The sequence below is a fragment of the Centropristis striata genome, chromosome 12, assembly GCF_030273125.1.
Source record: "Centropristis striata isolate RG_2023a ecotype Rhode Island chromosome 12, C.striata_1.0, whole genome shotgun sequence".
NCBI lineage: Eukaryota > Metazoa > Chordata > Actinopteri > Perciformes > Serranidae > Centropristis > Centropristis striata.
Window position 1 is genome coordinate 11,058,343 of NC_081528.1, and position 19,341 is coordinate 11,077,683.

General features: G+C 40.2%; 1 protein-coding gene across 1 annotated transcript in view; it reads right to left on the reverse strand.

The window, feature by feature from the left end:
- The window catches only part of afg2a (AFG2 AAA ATPase homolog A), a 123,553-nt gene that overhangs the window by 98,153 nt on the left and 6,059 nt on the right, over window positions 1-19,341 (reverse strand). The window contains exons 9-11 of the mRNA XM_059347011.1: window positions 17,352-17,453; window positions 16,449-16,602; window positions 2,270-2,424 (exon numbers count right to left, since the gene is read on the reverse strand). Of these exons, the coding sequence (XP_059202994.1) occupies window positions 2,270-2,424; window positions 16,449-16,602; window positions 17,352-17,453 (411 nt within the window). The remainder of the gene's footprint in view (window positions 1-2,269; window positions 2,425-16,448; window positions 16,603-17,351; window positions 17,454-19,341) is intronic.

The following is a 19,341-nucleotide window of genomic DNA, read 5'->3' on the forward strand; positions in this document are numbered from 1 at the left end:
GGCCACAGGGTCGTTTCCACTCTTCCTCAGCCTGACCCCGTCTTTTAAGTGCTGGTGATTCGGTGGTCAGTGGTCCAAAGAGTAGTTAAGGGATTTTCTGAATGTGCATTAGAGGGAAAAAAGGGAGGCACAGCTGCTGTTGATGAGCGTATTTTTGTGGCAGTAATCGGTGACGCTGTTTGGGTTAGAAATTTGTTTGGTGCTTTAAATGAAGCAAAGACTGAGTGATGTAAACCAGTCAGCTTCCTTGCAGGGCCATCGCACGGTTGACTGCAACTGAGACACAACTAATGCTGATTACAAACAAAGGATCCAGTTCAGATTGTGTCATTACGGATGATATCATAAACTAGGCAGGCCTCTTAACGTTTTTTTTCCCTTGCATGTTTTTTCCCTCCGTGGTATGACATGTAGCACTCACTCTCAGTTGAAATGTATTCATTTTCTCTCCTTCATAGTTTCTTCTTGTTTTCCCAAGGATCATTTCTGAATTTAGCCCATTGTATCTCAAGCTGAGATGGAGCTCATCATTCACTCTCTTCTCTTTAATAACTCCCCATTCACTCACACGTGTGTCTTATGTAACCCAAAACTTGATTTCTTTAAACTGGCTGCCTATGAAACTACTGCAGCCGTCTATCCGATCCTAAACCTCAGAGGTCGTCTGATCACGGCTCATTGTTCCTCGCTTCAGGCTGTTAATTTAAGACTAAAACTTTATGGTTGTGGCTCCTAAACCTTGGAACTACCTCCCTTTAGTCTTAAGATCTGTGTACACTGTTAAAAAGCAGCTCAAGTCCCACCTGTTTACACTTAATTTAATCATTTATACTATACATATTTATAGTCTTATTGGGTCTGTACTTCATGTCCGTTGCTTTTGTCTTTTGCTGTGATGCACTTTTTGATGTCTGCTCTAAAACAATTGCTAATAAACTTTAATGACTTCTTCTGACCAGCTGCATTTCTTTAATGTTCGTTGACTAATATAACACAAAACACGGACACATTTTGGCAAGGTTTAGGAACTATATCTGTCAGGCCTGGAAGGCATCACTTTTCCAATTTTACTTCTTTTGTTTTATTCCCGGACGACAATAACTGCAGACAGCCCTTCATTTACACTTAAGGACCTTTTTGACCGCAGAAACACCAGGGACAAGGAAAAGTTCTGGGCGAAACTCCACAGGACCACAGGAACCAGGGTTTAAATTAAGCTCCCTGGACATTTTCTGGGATGATTTTACCCCCCAAAAAGTGCATGCTTTGGGGGTAGTAGTTCCTGAAAGTACAGGAACTTTTTGGGTGGGATTTGCAGGCTTCATTTTTAAAACAACTAAGTACTCTTGTATCCATTTAGGACCACTTTAGAAAGGGAGGAGGGGAGAGCAATTCTGTTGGTTTGATAGCATTAATAGTAGATTTAGGCTCTGCTGTGGGCTTCCTCATTCATTTTACGAAGACTGGGAGAAGAAGAGAGGTAGATCACACAAGTGAGCTGAGAGCACGGCTGAGAGGAAGGATGGAGAGACAGCGCGGCGAGCTGTGATGAGAAAGCCAGTAAATGACAGAAATAAAATGCAATTTTCTGATTGTTTCACAGCAGGTTAGTACTGAAGCACAAATAAAGAACCCTCAAACAGTCAAACCATGATTTACTGTAGAGATAAATGCTCTTAGTTTCATACACATGACATGGTGCAGCAGCCATTCGTCATATTGCTTTTTCATATATCAGCAGCCTGATCTTTGCAGGTATTCTGACTGCTGATGACATGCAGATAACACAAGGCTGAAGGAACATCGGAGTTCCCGTAAAAGTGGTCTCAGGACAAGAAAAACAGGAAAGTCTTAGTGGAAATGCAGCGTAATGGCTTGTTTCCACAACAAGAACGCTTGCAGGAGCTAGGAACCATTTCAGGACCTCAGGAACCAAGGAGCTTTTCTTCTGCTATAGGTCCTGGTGCAAGTCCCTGATCTGGAGTTAGAGGTTTCTGATGGCCCTCGAACTAATGGTGTACAGTATGTCGTATTCATGCCATCGATTGGTCAAACAAAGAACTTTCAGCTGCTACAACTTGCGTACAGCTTCAAGTATGCAATAAAGAAGCACCAATCGCTTTGTACCAATACTAGGGTGAAGGTTTTCTGAGATTAAAAACAAAGCCATGTTGTTAGCTCTCTGACTAGACTAAAAACAGAAAAGAAGGTGTGAGCGAATGGGGCAGATGCAAAGAAAGGCAGCGGTGATTACAAGAGCTTACTGTACCTTGGGGACATCGATGGCGACCTCCCTCATGGCACTCGGCTTTACAACAGACATGGCCCACTGGAGGTCCTGCAGAGTGACGGTCACGGTCCCCGTCAGCTGTTGGTCTGATGGCTGGTGGGAACCTCGCAGTGCTCGCCTCAGTGCATGCAAACCTGTACAAAGACACTTTAAATCACTCATTGGAGGGAAAAAAACATGTTAACAGATTTTCTTAAGTAATGCTTAAGAAAAAAGGCCTATCTCGCACAACCATGGTCCAACCAAGGTAATTCTGTCCACATATGGCAACAGAAAGGGTGATTCATTTAGAAAATAAAAGCCTGTGATTTGAGGCATAAAAACGGATATGAAACTGCTGTTTGTTTGCCTCAAGAATCAATGCTAGTGTTGTTGTGGCTTTAGGGTTTTCATTCCAAACCCACATGCAGCCAGTCCAACTTTTACTCAAAACATTCAGGCTCGTACACGCCGAGATGATACACGCCTAGCGAATGCAAATCTCAAAATTAACACTAATTCCCCTTTTGACCGCGATAATAATTGGGCTTGCATTATCGGGGAGAGAAGAGAGTAGGCCGAAGGGAAGGGAAGTGTAATTGAAGCGCTTAAGGTCTGAATACCGTTGGTTCCAGAGACTTCAGTATCTGAACAAAAAGATGACAGCAAAACAAACAGTCATGCGTCAATATCAAGAATGAGCCTTTGTTTTGCCTTGCAAAAGAGAACATAGCAGGATGATTTGAAGAAGAGAGATCTGGGCACTGACAGCTCTATAAAATGTGGTGGTGATGAGTGAGTACAGACATTCAACACATATTTCTTAAGCAGAAAACAAGACGTATTTATTCACAGGAAGGGTTATTAAACACGCACTCTCTTCCTGCACCGTGCTAATAAAGATGTTAGGGTGTTTCAGGCACATAGAGTTCAACAGAGATGTTAGACGCCTGCCAGTTGGAGAACCTCCAAGGCCTTGATTGACATGAAACTTTCCTGGTAGAGTCATCTGCACAATAGATGAACAACAGTGTGAGAATATGTGGTTATTTGATAAAGAACAAGTCAAAGGTACAAGCTTGTGTAAATTACAAGTACGGAGAGAGTCAGTTAACTGCTGAACGCAACACTAATGGCGAGCTAAAGCTAAAGGTCATGCTTGGTGGAAACATTTGGCGGGATTTTGCTAAATAATGGATTGCAAGAAGACTAATTTTAGTCAACCAAGATTGTCTTTGGTTGACTACAGTTATGTTCTAAATTACATAGCATTCTGCATTTGCTACAGCTCTGATATGCTTAGTTTTTTTCTGCAGAGTAATTGTTGTTAGGTTAGCTTCGTAGGTGTTGTTGTATCCAGAGCTATCCACCATGCCAAAAAAAGAATATTACCTTAAAAAACACAAATTTCTGAGAGTTGAAATAAGAAGTCATTGCTATATCCAAACCTTGGATCCTCAAAATGATCCAGATTCCAGTGTTCACATGCTGAGGAACATATCATTTAAAGTAAATCAGTGGCCTCTCTGACTTCCCAGCTTTATTCAGCTACAGTTGACTCCTTGCCACTGGGGATTTTCCCCAGAAAAACAACTTGACTTTTAATTATTGGACACCGAGCAGTTTTTGTCAAGTGCCTTGCTCAAAGGAAGCTATGTAAGCAGCACTGCTGCAGGAACTTCCTTTTCTTCTTCCAGTCAGAAGATTTAAATCAAGGACCTTCCGCTCATAAGACTTGTGTTTCAACAACCACTTGAGTTGTTATCTCTGTCAGAAAGGAAATGAAGATTGATTAAGGACTTTTTTTTCTGCAGCTTGTCTTCAGCATACGATGGTATTTCATATTTAGGTTTTTTTCAAGGAGAGTTTGTGACATTCCCAAAAAGAGTTTCATTATAGCAAAAGCCTGCTGGCCATTATAGAAGCCTGCAACAGTATGCAAACATCTGCAGCCTTGCAAAATAAATCAGTCAAATGCACGGGAAACCTTTTTGGTCCTTCTCTGCTTGTAATTTCCTTAATTCACATTAGAGAAAAACAGGCTCTGCTGGTTGCAATATCGCATGCAATCATTAGTAAATAGGCAGAGAAGAATGTGTGAGAAAAGTAGAACTACGACGATACAAAAGAAACGCCATGTGTGCGTCAGCTTGCATCCAGCTGTGCAGATTTAACCCCTACAGGTGGGAGGACAGGTCTTCTCTGACTGAATTACACGCTAAATGTGGACAATGATTAGTAGTTACAAAACCAGCCCACAACCACGTTTCCAACCCCAGTGTTGGGTGCCAGTATATAAGACACACAATCATTCCCCATGCACATGTGCACACATCACACAGGCGCACACACACAAACTTTTGGCTTCCTCTTCTAAGCTAAAAGAGGAGGAGGGGGGTGGGGGGGTCGGGGGGTGGGGGAGTCTGGGCGGGAGTCGGGGTGGCGAGGGTTGGAGGGGAACGGACGCGGTCCAGGGCTGGGGGCCAGGGAGCAGACGAGAGGGGATTTACGATCAGACAAGACTGCATCCTGTTTATATTTTCCAGGACGCGTCTGACTAGGCGAGGGACAGACAGACGAAGAAGAAGAAGAGGAGAAGGAGAAACACAATTAATGCAGGCAGGTTTGTCTTCCCAGAGCACGCCAAGCTGAAGTCAATGTGTTCCCCAGTCCCGGCCCCCCGGTGCATGATGTCTTTTTCTAGCTCTTTTACTCTCTAGCCCCCGTCCACCCGCCCTCCTTCTCACTCTCCATCCCCAGAGGTCCACACATCCCATCATTCCACCTGGCTGCCGCTTCGGCTCTTCATCTGCGTTAAAGCTTCAGACTGCTGCTTCGACTGCACAAAAACATCTGGTCCGAGTGGAAGGGACAAGGCAAGACAAGACAGGATGTGGAAGGAAGCTGGGGAGAGGAGGGAGATGAGGAGCACCAGCCACAACACCATATGCACTAACCCCAAACCATCAGCTGCCTGCCCTGTGCAGGAGGAGGGCCTCAGCCTCTCTCAGGGCTCACAGGATGATGAAACAGGGGAGAAAACCTGAGACGGCTGCATTCTGGTGATAAAAAAGACCCACAAGGGGATAAACCTTCAGCATGCTTATCCATTATTAAGCTTTTATACATCATTATTGAGATATTATAAATTCACCCCAAGTGGACACTTTGCAAGAAAGAGCATGTATTATATGATGTATAATAATCAAAAAATCTATGCAACTTATTAAGAAAAGGGTTGAGCATTGATGGCTCTTGTGCATGGTTGAGATATGATGCTTTATAAGGGTCAAATCTTTATTGGCTCTTTTCCATAACAAATTCTGAGGTCTTGCAGACATTTTGGAAAAAGTTTGATTTCAACATTTAAATTTTCCATCCAGTAACTAAAGTTAGATTTATAGCAGTAAACACAGACTGACAGCTAGTTTAAAGTCAATAGTATGGCTGCACACCAGCCTGGGGGACTGCAATATGCAGCTGACAAATGTTTAATAAATGTTTCACCGAGAATCATCTGAAAGTGTCTTGAGTGAATCTAGCACTTTTCCAGCAGTAATGAAAAGCCTCGTAGGGAAACAGCCTGGCCAGAGGGGAAATGGGGTTCATGAGCCGCAGAGCTCTGAGTCCAGCCTGGACTCCCGGAGGGCAGCAGAAACTTGATTCAACGATGTGACTTCAACATTTTGCTTCAGGGATTCTCTCTCTCCTGACTGCTCTTGGCTGACTCCGAGCACACATTTGGTTTAGTTATGAAAACATCCGATGGGAAGGGAGGAGGAAAGAAAAGAGGCAACACAACACAATTTAATCTGAACCTTATGTGGACTCATTTTCCTCTTCTACTATTTTTTTTGCACGCCTTCTTTCCAGAATGCTTCGAATTCGCAGAGATCTAGTGGGAATTGAGAGAAAAAGGGGCCCCCTAAATGTACAAGAATGCACATTTGCAAAACATCACACCAGGGCCTAAACTAGGTATGGAAGAGAGGGAAGAACTCATTTCACAGAGCTGAAGCCGGCCAGGGGGAAGAGAGGAGAACGGTTATTTGTGGTTTTTCAGCAGGGATGGTCTTAATTATGTGGGTCCAAAACAGACCTTCCCCAAAATCAAGGCCGTCTCTTCGGAGGTCAACTCCACTGACCCTCATACTAAGTTGGCCTCCACTACTAAAGAATCAAACCCCAGAATACAAAACATTATACTCAGTGATACTTGTGATGACACTGGAAGAACTCAACACAAGATATTCATTTCATATTCTTACAGACTCTGATGCAGCCTAAATTAAGATCGTTTCAACAGGCATCAATGATCCATAAATCAACGTCTATCTGTGACTAAGACCACAAGCTCACAGTTCTTTGAGCACCTGCTCCAGTAATTTACTGATCCAACTCATCAACTATAAGAGGTATTTCAGATACTTTTCACAAAGTAAAAATTGGGAAACAAAGGAAGGCAGCAGACAGCAGTTTCAGGAACGATGTGTCAGCATTAGCTGTTTTTTGTCCATGCTGGGGTTGAAAAGAGGCTGTCTGAATCCTGTCCAAACCTTCAGGCCACAACAGATTCATAGTAAAGCCTGGACAATAAATCAGCTCTGGCATTTATCAGCCAATTAGAGCTTGACTAATATGGGTATTTTGAGACGGATACCAATATCAATTTTAGAGGGCAAAAAACCCACATCCAATAGAATTAATTTGTGAGTTCAAGTACAAACGGACATTTTTTAAAAGATTTTTTAAAAGATATATATATATATATCTTTTAAAAAATCATATTATTTTTTAATAATATAACCATATTATATTTTTTTTTTTTTTTTTTTTTTAAATGTGAAATTGGACCATATCGCTTATATTGATATAGTTTTTTTTTTTTAAGTATTTCTTAATAGATAAATGCTGCCCTTGCTAAGGTTTGTCATATTTAGTTCTTTTGTAATGTTCATTATTCTTTTCTCATATAAATACATTTATTTCAGAAAAAGATTGGCCTATTTTATTTTCATAGGCTGTTTTTATTTAAGATATTTACTCCTGTTGTTATACAGTATTTGTGTTCACTTAAATAAACGGTTTCAGTAAAACTACTTGTGACATGTCATATTTGGCTTTGACTTTGACATTTGCGATAAAAATGTCAGGATATGTATCGGATATCGATATTCAGCCTAAATATATCAGGATATGACTTTTGGTCCATATCACCCAGCCCCATTTTATATTAGACAAAAAAGATGCCGATACAAATAGATGATGATAAGCCTTCGATAGGCCAATATCGGCCAATAATATTTGTCAACTGTTATATCTGTCAGGCTCTACAGCCAATGCTAGCATATCTCAGATATTCAGGTACTGGCATTTATGTGCATTTTAAAAGTTAAGTTTAAAAAAAGCACTATCAAAATGCAAAATAAAATGTTTATTGTAGTTAGAAAATTGAACATAAAGTGTCTCTATTAATTTGTTCACAGTAGATGAAATTTAAAGTATGATTATTAAATATATGTATTGATTATATGCATTTTATGTGTATGTGTTGCTGTGTGTTGTTGTGATGCTGATACACAAGAGGCCCTTTCATAGTGCCGATTCATGCCGCAACATCTGCAGCACTGTCTCACCTGCACTATGAAAGTGCCAGAAGCGCGATGCAAGATCAAGTGATCCCACCAATTTTACGCCTTCAGAGGTGGTTGACTGATTATTTCAAACTCTCAAACAATGATACTCGTCTCAAATCCTATGCATCCGTCAGGCTGTCATCCACACTAAGCCTCCTGTTTCCATGAGTACACAAACACTATAAACACTGCACAGTATTATGTGCACTGTGCAGCTGTATCATGTGGGAAAACTGAATAAATATATGTTTGATTCATGCAACTGCAAGTCAACTCAGTGCAACGTTTAAGACTTGCCCTCAGCTTCCAGTTGGGAAGAAAAAATGTTGTAGGAAGTGTAGGAAGGTTAAGTTCCAGTAGAAGACTTCAAAAGGGGAAACCTCACAGAGCTCCATTGTCAGAGACAGCAGATCATCACCCACAGAGTCCAGGAAGGTGTGTCAAAAGAAGTCCATCTGCACTTCAACAATGCATTCCACATTTCAACAGGGAGGAATCAGGACTGTGTGGAGCGTTCTGTTGCATTGTGTAGCGCCGCACCGAACACCCACAAGCTCGGGCCGCAAGCTCTCCTGCGACCATGTCCTCAGATGAATTGTGAAATACTTTGGGCATTACACCATTACACAACCGCAGGAACGTTTTCATTACTCGCCGGGGCTTCCGGAACACTCTTTGCACCTGTATTTACAAAACCCAACATCTGTTCCCGGGGCTGAAACACCGCAATAATATGTGCTCTTAAAGCACACACGCGCACACACACACACACACACACACACACACACACACACACACAGATGACAAAGACAAATACATGTGCTAACACACTCCAAACATGCAGAAAACGTGTGCATGCTACACACACACAAACACACACACACACACACACACAGCTGTCACTGGGTAAAGGTAAGTGCTGGGGTTAAGGAGTACAAGCAGCACATTTCCGGATTTTATAAACAGAGACTTCAAATAAACTTCACATGCTGATCCGCCTGATATTTATGTGACTTGTCCTAAAATTCCTGAAGTGTCTTTAAAAGGACAGGCGAGTTGGGGAAAGCGCTTTATAAGGCAAGGCCTCCGCTGTAAACACCAGCGAGCATTCAGCACTGTTTGTTTATGTCAAACACACAAAACTCAGCTCATTCTTGCAGCTGTATTTCTTTCTTGTTTCTACTCGGTGTAGTAAGTATTAAACTTTCGAGGATTGAAGTGTGCGAGCCGAATCACTTTAACAATTACCAAGTAAAGCCGTTTAGTCTAAATTGGAGATGTGAAATATTGAGCCTGATCTTTGGCTTCAAATAAGAGGTAAACCGAAAAAGCTTTTAGCTGACAGAGTGCAGAGTTGTGTGTTTATTATTCCACATAATCAATTTTACTGGCTCTTTTTGTTCCAGTGGGCTTCCCCTGTTTAGAGAGGCTTGTAAACAGTGTGTCCGGATGTGGCACAAACCAAACAAGCACGCACAAGCGCACACACACACTTGAAACGAACATGCGCTCTCACACACACAATTTGCACTGTTTAGACTGTGGAAATGAGTCATCTGCTCGCACCGGGATCAGTCGAACGGCAACAGGACGACGGAGAGACGCCCAGAGTCTGCAAGGCTCCACGAGACCACATGATAGCTACCAACACCACACAAAACACCTACAGGGATTCATTATGAAGAGCTGTTTTGTATAATCTGTGCTGAGCCGGGAACGGGGTCAACGTACAGTTTGGGGAAATAAGATTGGAATAAATCACAGCTCATGTGGTTAGAATGCAGGGAATCTTTTCAGGGATCAAAAATATAAACACAACACCTTCTGTTGGCTGTGTCTTTATCGTTTGAATCAGCACATCACCTACTATGCCTGTTTAGTTTTCCTTTATATTTCTATATACAGTATACACAACTTCACAGGTTCTTCAGCAGCCATCTGCGGCTCTGTAACTTCTCTGAATTGATCCAAAGCTGCAAATTCTAACAAAATGAATCTTAATGTTTGGCGTCTAACCAATAAAAGGAAGTTCTGTCTATTTATGACTGCTTGTTGCAGGTTGGGGCCTATACCTGCTTATAAGCAGGTTTAGATATTCTTGCATTATGATGCAAGGTTTATTTTACAGACAAGTTGCTTATTTAAAAGCTCTATAAATGTATGAGGCAAGTTCAATTTAATGGTGTCACCAAGCCAAGATGTTGGTCTTTGCTCAGATCTTGATTTTAGTTAATTTAATCAGATCTTGGCTTATTAAATCTGAAAATAAAACGTTAATCAGACAGTTCAATCCTGATTAATTCAAGTCAGTTCCATTTATATGGCCCACAATCACAAATTTGTGCCTAAAGTTTAAAGATGTTAAGATATCATGCAATTATACAAAATATTAAAAAAAAATTCGTTTTTGTAGTGACCACTGTATTATTAATTCTTATTAATTAAATAATTAATTAATTAAATGGACATTAAGTGTATAGCAATAGGTTAGTGCTATTTGTTTGTAATGTAATTCACCAAATATCAACTTTCTTTGCACCTTCTAATAGCTGAAACTTGAACCTTATGAATCAGAGGTTCAGTTCATGCAAACAAACAATAAAACATAACTTCTGCAATGACTCTATCTGTGTCAGCCTGTCCAGTAACAGCGTGCGTGCTGACACACGTCTGACAGAAAGCCCAGTCAGAATGACGAGGAGCTACATCAGATACAACAGAAACGCTGTCAGAAGGCTTTATAAATAGAGTTACTGGCGTGCAGGCTGTACATTTTTCTGCTGTGACTAACACAGGCCAGCAGATCTTAATGTGTACATAAATCTGTCAACCTGCACGGAACCGTGATGAAAGCCATGTCCACTTCAGACACAGTAACTGAGACGGATGGAGTTCAGAGGAGTGAGTCTGATAAAAGGTCAGCATCCACAACCGAGAAGAGACTTAAAGCGATGTGGGCTTTAACTGTTATCCACCGGGTTACTGATTCAAAAGTTAGAAAGATAAAATGCAGTAAGGTACAGCTGAACAGGCCATGAGTGGCTTTTATCCACAGTGACATTACATTCACTGCATGCAGCTGGCTGGTTGTTCACCTTCCAGCAATATAGCATCTGGCCACTAGAGGTCCTCACTAAGGTTATTACAGTTCAGCTTCCATGTGTCTGACCTTTCCTCCTGCAGCAGGGAAGCAGTGATGGAATCTAATTATGCACTTTGATTTGAATTTTGATTACTTTGATTGTAAGCTAACTGCAAACACTGTGTTCTGTAGCAACTATACCTTCATCAACAGTGGTGGAAAGTAAGTACTGTACTCAAGTAAAGTACAAGTACTTCTAAACTTTACTTAAGCGTTTTTATTTTATGCTACTTTATACTTCTATTCCATTACAGTAGCTCACCACTTTAGCATTTCTCATTTTATTTTATTTAACATTAGTTTAATTGAATTTTTGTCATGTGAATTTCCCCGGTGTGGCATCAATAAAGTTTCTTTAGATTTATCTCATCTAGAACATTATTGTGAAATAGGTAGTACTTCTTTTTAGGAAGTAGAGTACTTTAGCTTTTGGTACTTAACCCTCTATGGTACGGTGTTGCCCTCAGGCAACATACCCATTTTTGGCCTGTCAAATTTCTACAATGCATCTTTTTGAGTGATGCAATACTGTAAAAAAAGAGGGAAGAGTATAAGAAACCAATAGCAAAGCTTTAATTTGTCACATGACGTCTGGGAAAAAAATATTCCTACTAATAGGTGAGTAAACCTTCATTTTTGATAGTTTCATACACTTAGACTGTTCTAAAATGTTTTGTATTGTACCCTGTTCAATCAATCAATCAGACTTCATTTGAATAGCACTTTTCATACAAGAGAAATGTAACACAAAGTGCTTCCCATAAAAAAGGGGGGGGAGACTGAATCTCTGAATCGAATGTGTTTATTAAATAAATTATGTTAAAATTAACTTTAAAAACTCTCTTTCACTTGTGCACTGTTATGTTACAATGTTGCCTACAGACAACAAACCCCCAAAACTTTTTTTTTCAGATTATGTTTATTTAGTCTATTTTAAGACAAAAAAACACAAAACACAAACATGTTTTTCCTAACTTTGATCATAATGTGTACCATAGAGGGTAAAAGTCTATTTTGATGCTGATGATACTTCAATTTATTTAAATACAACTTTGAATCTAAAATATGTACATACTTTTGTATGTGTGTCCTTCAAACATTATTGTCATCAAAAATATACTTATTCATTTCAGAGGGTCCAAAAACTTCTGCTACACAACTTATTTTTTACTAATATTACCAAATACTCTAAAGAAAAAACTCTTTGGGGCTCGAAAAAAAAAAAAAAAAGCATTATCAGAAAGAGAGCACATGTTTTTTTGGGTGGGTCATGAAAGGGCTGCAGAAATATTTTCTTAATATACAAACAGATGCTTCAGAATTTACTAATGTTTGCTGCTTCCTTGTGAAATATTTTATAGTTTTATCTTTTTTAGGCCAACTGACTCTCTGCTTGAACTTAAAGACATAATTAATATTATTTGCGATCATGAATGTAAACATAAATACAAATCAATATAAATCAATGACACACAAAGACAGGTGACATATGAAAGGAATAACCTGAGTGAATGAGAGGAGAAAGAACATAAATGCATAAAAGGGAAGAGGGGTTGACTGGTTCAATCTCAACAGTTAAACGCCTGCTGGTGTTTCTTACCTTCATGTGAACATTCTCCACCAATAACATTAAAACAATATATGAAGAAATCTTAAAATGACTTTCTTTAGATTTTTCCTTTAATTTACAACCCATCTGTTCTGTTTCTTAGGGTAGAAATAACCAATATTCAGTCAATGGACAATGATCTCCAAACTTAATTTAACTTTGAACTTTGACTCAGATCTCATTTTTGTTTTTTACATTGAACAAATCTGAATGTATTTTGAAGGGAAGTGCACATGAACTTGATGTTGCTTTCTGAAAACTGAGACACAGTTCTGTTTTTTTTCTCTCCAGGTTTAAAAATCCTACCTTTCATTAAAGGATCACAGCGTTCAACCTGGATTCCCTCGGTCAGTGCACGAGATGTAAAGCACAGATTTTCCTAATAACTTGTGTGCTCAGTGGAGGCTTAAAGGGGATTTGAGGTGACCTGCATGAAACAGACTTTAATGGATGTGGTATGAGCGTGCATTACATTACAGTCAAAACTGGCCGGTCTGTGATCAACTGTAATTAAGCGCTGATTATGCAACACATCTGTCGTCAAGAAGTTGTTTCTGGGGCTCGGTGCGGCTCACACTGGACAAACAAAAACTTCCCGGATGACATCAAGATTTCCATCCATTCTTACGCACACACAAACAAAGAAAAAAAACACACACACACGCAGAAAATGAAGCCACTTGGCCTTGTCATCCTTCCCTCTGCCTTTCTCCAGAGATGAAGAATTGGTTTGAATAGTGTTACTCTCTGATCTATAAGCAGGTTGGTATTGTACTGTAGGCAGGATGTGAAACCTCCACAACGCGCTTCTTGTGTGTGTGTATGTGTTAATGTGCGTATGCTTCTCTGCAGCTGTGCAAGGTGGGTATCTTGTGCGTGACCCGAGCGTGTCGCAGCCGTCGCAATGTGGTCCCCCCATTTTTATTTTTCAGGAAGCGGTGCGTCGGAGCGTACGTTCCCCCAGCAGCTCATTGTTACCTGAGCAGCAAAAGGAAACAACTGCAGTTCCTACTTGATGTGTTTTTTTGGCTTTTGTTCCTTTCAATGAATGCAAAGAAAGGAAAAAACAGATACCAACTGCGTGTGTGTGTTTATGTGGATCCATGCAATGTGGGGCAATATGGGCTTGGGAAGGATGTACCCATTAGTCACACAGACAGACAGACACACACACACACACACACACACCTACACACACTCACAGGCAGGCAGTTATATTCATTACTGTCTTATATATTTGTAGCACATCATCAATAGATCAAATGATTAAATGTATGAAAAAGGGCATGTAGCATTATAATTATGGCTGTAAACAATAGTTTGAAGCTTAATTCATAATTATGAAATTCGAATTTGCAGTTTTTGTTTTTGTATGTCTATTCATTCAGTTTAAAATCTGTATTTGTGCAGATAAAGATAAGGCCACACTAATATTGTTAGCATTCCACTATTTGTAGATTAGATTCTACTGGTGGCAGTGTAGGATTGTTGCGTGTGATCAAAATATTTCCAATAACTCCAGTATCAAAAGTCAAAAAGTCAGAATTTATTGTATAAAAAAAATTATGAAAATAAAAATGCCTATGTAAGCTTTGTTTTTTTTCTAGGGTGATGAAGTCATAAATTATGACAACAGACATTCGAAGCTTCATCCAAAAATCTTAATAGAAGCTTTGAATGTAAAAATAATAACATTTGGTTCAGCAAGAGTTATCACCTGACTCTGCCGTTCTATGATGCATTTCAGTCTTTTTTGTTGGTGTTGATTTCAGAAAGAGAAAAAACCTCACTGTACACTTCTTGTCCTACAGGTAGCATCTAGCTGGTGACCACAGTTGATGCAAGCATGTGATGTTGACAGTCCTGATTCCAGTTATACAAAAAAAATATTTGAAATATTTTAAACGACTTGATTGTTTTAACATTGTGGGTTGCAAAATCTATAATCTGACATGCTAACACATAACCTTGCAATTTTTATTCATTCAAATACAGCGGGTAAACAGGAGCAAGTAATAAACTGACTGCAGCAGTTTTAGTCAGTTTACAGCATTGGAAATAAAAAGAAAAGGCATAATCCGTACACAAGTAGTTTTGTTTTTTACTAATATCTCATTTTTAGCAAGATAATCACAGGACGGCCAAGCTAACCATTACTGTTCTGTTATATGTTATTTAATGTTTAATGTATATTAACATAAGGTTAAAAACTATAGTTGATAATAACTGCTAGCTACGATAAACACTTTGAGCTTTGCAACTGGAGCCACAACTACAACTACTTTCTGGAGCAGAGAAGAAGAGCAAAAATTTATTTAAACTCCTACTAACCTGTTCAGATGTCTGGCCAAAGATATTTTTCATTTATTTGCATGGATGAGCGCTAAAGGCTACATTAGATGGAGCTGAGAAAGTTACCTAAATAGCTAGGATATAAAAGTAAATGCCCTACTGCTTGCCATTTTGCAAGATAAACATTTATCATATGCATAAAGTGAGACCTCAAAGGAAACTCTCATCCCATTCATGTGTGTGCCAGGAGATTTGACACACAACTATGAAGTCTTTATGGCTTTAGTTGTCTTCTATTTCCCCTCAGCTTGTATTTTATTTGTACTTTACTTCCAGATTGAATGAGTCGACAGAAAGAAATAGAGCATTAAAGCATTAAATGCATTCTGAATCTGTTAGTTCTACTGCGGCCGACTTGCGAGGGCCTGTGTTTGTTTAGTGATTTGGGTTTGGAGACAAACGGGGTTGGGGAGGTTGTTGTGTCCCTCGGGGGCGTGCGGAGGTTTCTCAGAAAACACTGCCAGTCACGTCTGGCCCTTTGTGGACAGTAAATCACGCTCTTTGCCGGAGTGCTTCCGCACAGCAGCCCCGGCTCCCTCCTCAGCTGGAAATGCAATATGCCACGTACCCCAGGCGCAGGGACCACCCAGGAGGCATACAGGGTCACACACAGGAAAACAAATGTGCGTGTGCTTGTACAATCCCACACACCCCCACAATCAAGCACATTCAGATACACACATACTGTATATGAGCCAATGTGCTTGTCCTCAGGATGTGAGGTGGATTGGTTTGTGGCATTAGGGGTGAGGGGGCAAAGGAATTTCACAACAAGTGGTGGTTTCGGTGGTTTCTCTCACTGGGATCTGAACACCACAGAAACTCAGAACTTCCTCTTTGGCGAATATCAAAGGAAGCTGCAGGCATGACAGAAAATATCTCAAAAATTGTTAAAAACTAATTTAGGAAGAAAGAAGTCACCAGGAACTGTGGTTTGGGCAAGCAGAGGTGGAGTTCAACGTACCTAAAGCTCAATAACAAACTGTTGTTCGTATGCTATTTATTTGGTTGGATGCCTGAGCCCATGAGGCAAACCAAACTGCTAAAAGATGGCGAGCATTCTTGGGCCAGCTGGCATGTGCGACTTTGTTTTGGTTTCCCAAATTATGTTGGTTTCGGGGAGAGGAAATCAATGCAAAAAACAGAACAACTGCTCTGAGTAGCTGTGGATGTTCGGGGTTTCAGTGGCATTTTTATGATGTAGATTTATGACTTTGTCAAAAACTAAAGCTACAAATTCGAGGAGCAATATTTTTTGCCTTCCTGGGACATTTTGTACATCATGTGGCCCAGAATAGAGAGAGGAAAAAAGGTATGTGAGAAACGCTGCAGACCACATTCAGACTGCCATTAGATGCCAACCACTCGGAAACATGTTCTTTCTATTAAATTCCGAAGCATTTTGACTTTCTACGTGACAGTAGAATAGCGTTTACTTGCCTGCTTCTTTGCAAACAGCTGCGAGGTCTGCTCCGACGTATCCATGAGCGGTGTCAGCCAGCTGCGTCACCTCCTCGCTGGTGGCGCTGCACGGTACCAAGCTCAGCTGCTTCTGCAAAATATCTGCACGCTCTGCAGCACTGGGAACTCCCACCTGCCAACAAGATATCAACAGAACAATAAATTGTTGAACCAAAAGTTTAATTTACACTTGAAGTAATTGTGGCAGAACCCTAGAGGGAACCTTGAGGAACCTCAGACCATAAACAGATGGAGAACTTCACGAAACATTAGAGATATGACTAACAGAGTGGTCATTTATTCATGTATGCTAAAATATTGACATTTTAGGCACTAGAACTATTTTACCATGCCAACTTTCAATAAGCAAATTTTGAATTAACACATATGGCTGCTGGTGTATTATGACAGAGGAATAAGGTACAATTTTGAGGTACTTGTACTTTACTTGAGTTTTTCCATTTCATGTAACTTTATACTTGTATACCATTTTAAGTAACTTTTACAGTCAATATTTTATATAAAAAGCATGATCAAATGTGACATTTATTTTAATTACATAAATGCATCAATAATAATAATCCAAAAACATATTTAGAACATATAAAACTGATAAAAATAAATAAAAATAAAAATCTGAGTGGGGCTATTCTGCATAATGAGTATTTTTACTTTTGATACTTTAAGTATAATTTGATGCTGATACTTTTGTACTTTTACTTCAGTAAGTTTTGAATGCAGGACTTTTACTTGTCGTGGAGTAATTTCAGAGTGGTAATAATACTTTTACCAGTTATTTACCAGTAGGTAAAAAATCTGAATCCTCTTTCCACCACTGGATACAGGACAGTGTTTTTACCATCTGTATGTGGTAATACACACCTCTAGCTCCTTGTCAAAGCGCCCTGGTCGGCGCAGGGCGGGGTCGAGGGAATGGGGCCGGTTTGTGGCCCCTAACACCAGCAGCTGACCTGAGTGGCCCTCCTGGAAGAACAGGAAAAAGAGCAGAAATCAGTATCAGGGTTTGTACAATTTTTCAGTGGTCAAATTCAAGCACTTTTCAAGGACTTTCAAGGTCCATTTTCAAGCTTTTCCAGTACCTTTCAACAGTTGTAAATGGCATGTTTGAGATGAGTACTCCGATACTAAAAGGGGTAATTTCACTTAACTATACCATACCAGCAATGGTATTACACTTTTAACAAATAAAAGTAATTTGCTAATCTCATAAAAAATACTGGTATGTGAATCTAGGGGCTAGGAGCAAAAGTAAGCTCACAAAAATCAACAACCGGCAGCAGGTGGAACTAAACACGACCCAAACTAGGAGGAAAGCCCCACAAATAGGCCGACTTCAGGAGCCCTCACATCCACTATTTGAAAAACTCCCTTCAGTAAGAAGATACAGGGTAGAACAACAAGAAACAACATTTTTTCCACTGAAAATGTGGTTATCTATAGTCAGATTGCAATAGAAATACAGAAAGAATTTCAAGCATTTACAAGCACTTTTCAAACCTTGAAATTCAACATTAAAATTCAAGCATTTTCAAGGATTTCAAGCACCCGTACGAACCCTGCAGTATGTAATGGACTTTATAGATGAAAAATCAATTTGCCTGCCTGTAGAATGAACTACAATTGAATGATTACGGCAAAGTGTGAAAAAATGCATCATTTTTATATATACACAAATCAAAATTATTATTCTTTTGTCTTTTTCAGACAGGAGCTACTGACAGGAAACATATCAGCAATCACAATGGGACGTTGTGGTTAAATGTTGTGGTTATACAGTGTTTCTCTTTACCACTGGGCCATCAGGATGCTCCTAATTATACATTTTTAAGAACCCTAAGAAGTCAACATACATTATATGTAAATGTTTCAGAGCTGCTGATGTTACTCCAGGCAACATACTAAAGTTTCCAGTGTTACTTAGTGTGTTTGTCCCCTCACACAGCTGTGGTAACTATGTGGTTGCTTTTCAAAACTATCAAAAGTGTAGAAATAACAGCGCTGATGGATACAGAAGGGTACATTTCAAACTACCGCTGCCAATTCTGCCATGTTGGCTAAGATTATACAGCAGAAATTACATGCAAATTGTTGCCTCCAGTCATCAATATCAATTTTCTAGGAGCTAAGTAAAACAGCCCTGTGTTTAACTCCATGACCTTCTATCCCGTCAGTTTTCATAAGCAGAGCCTCAGAGAGTATTTGACCCTGGTCTGATGCTCTGCCGTCAGTGCTGTATTTCTCGGGGTGGTCTGCCTGCAAGATGAGGAATATTTTTTCCACCTTTCTTCGCCGCAGGGAGGATTGGAAACGCAAATAAATTACAGTGCAAGCAAGAATGCCGAGTAACAGGAAGTGCTCTCTCCACATTCCACAAACCAATCAGCACTGATGACTTTGGATCATCTGGTCTGGAAAACAGACGGGAGCAGGGAGCCGGCAGAGCGTAGGTGTATCTGTGTAATATCACCGATCCAATCGGAGGCTCGTTTCAGCCGGGGCTCATGGAGATGTACTTTGCTGATAAACTTGTGCCAAATTGGCCGGTCATGGCAACCTTAGGTGATTCGTTTCCCAGGCTCCCGTTGGGTGGGTGGGTGGGTGTGTGTGTGTGTGTGTGTGTGTGTGTGTGTGTGTGTGTGTGTGCGTGTGTGTGTAGGGGGATCATCTTTTTTCCCATCAAGCACTGACAGGGCGTTTAGAGGACAAACAACACCCCAGAGACACAACCCACAGTGTCTGAAGGGCGTCCAGCATGCAGGGATGGTTTCTGCATGACAATCTGCATTTCCAATGAGAACATTTCCGGATGGAGCCCCATTCTGCTGCAGAAAGCCGTATTCTGTAGTCGTGT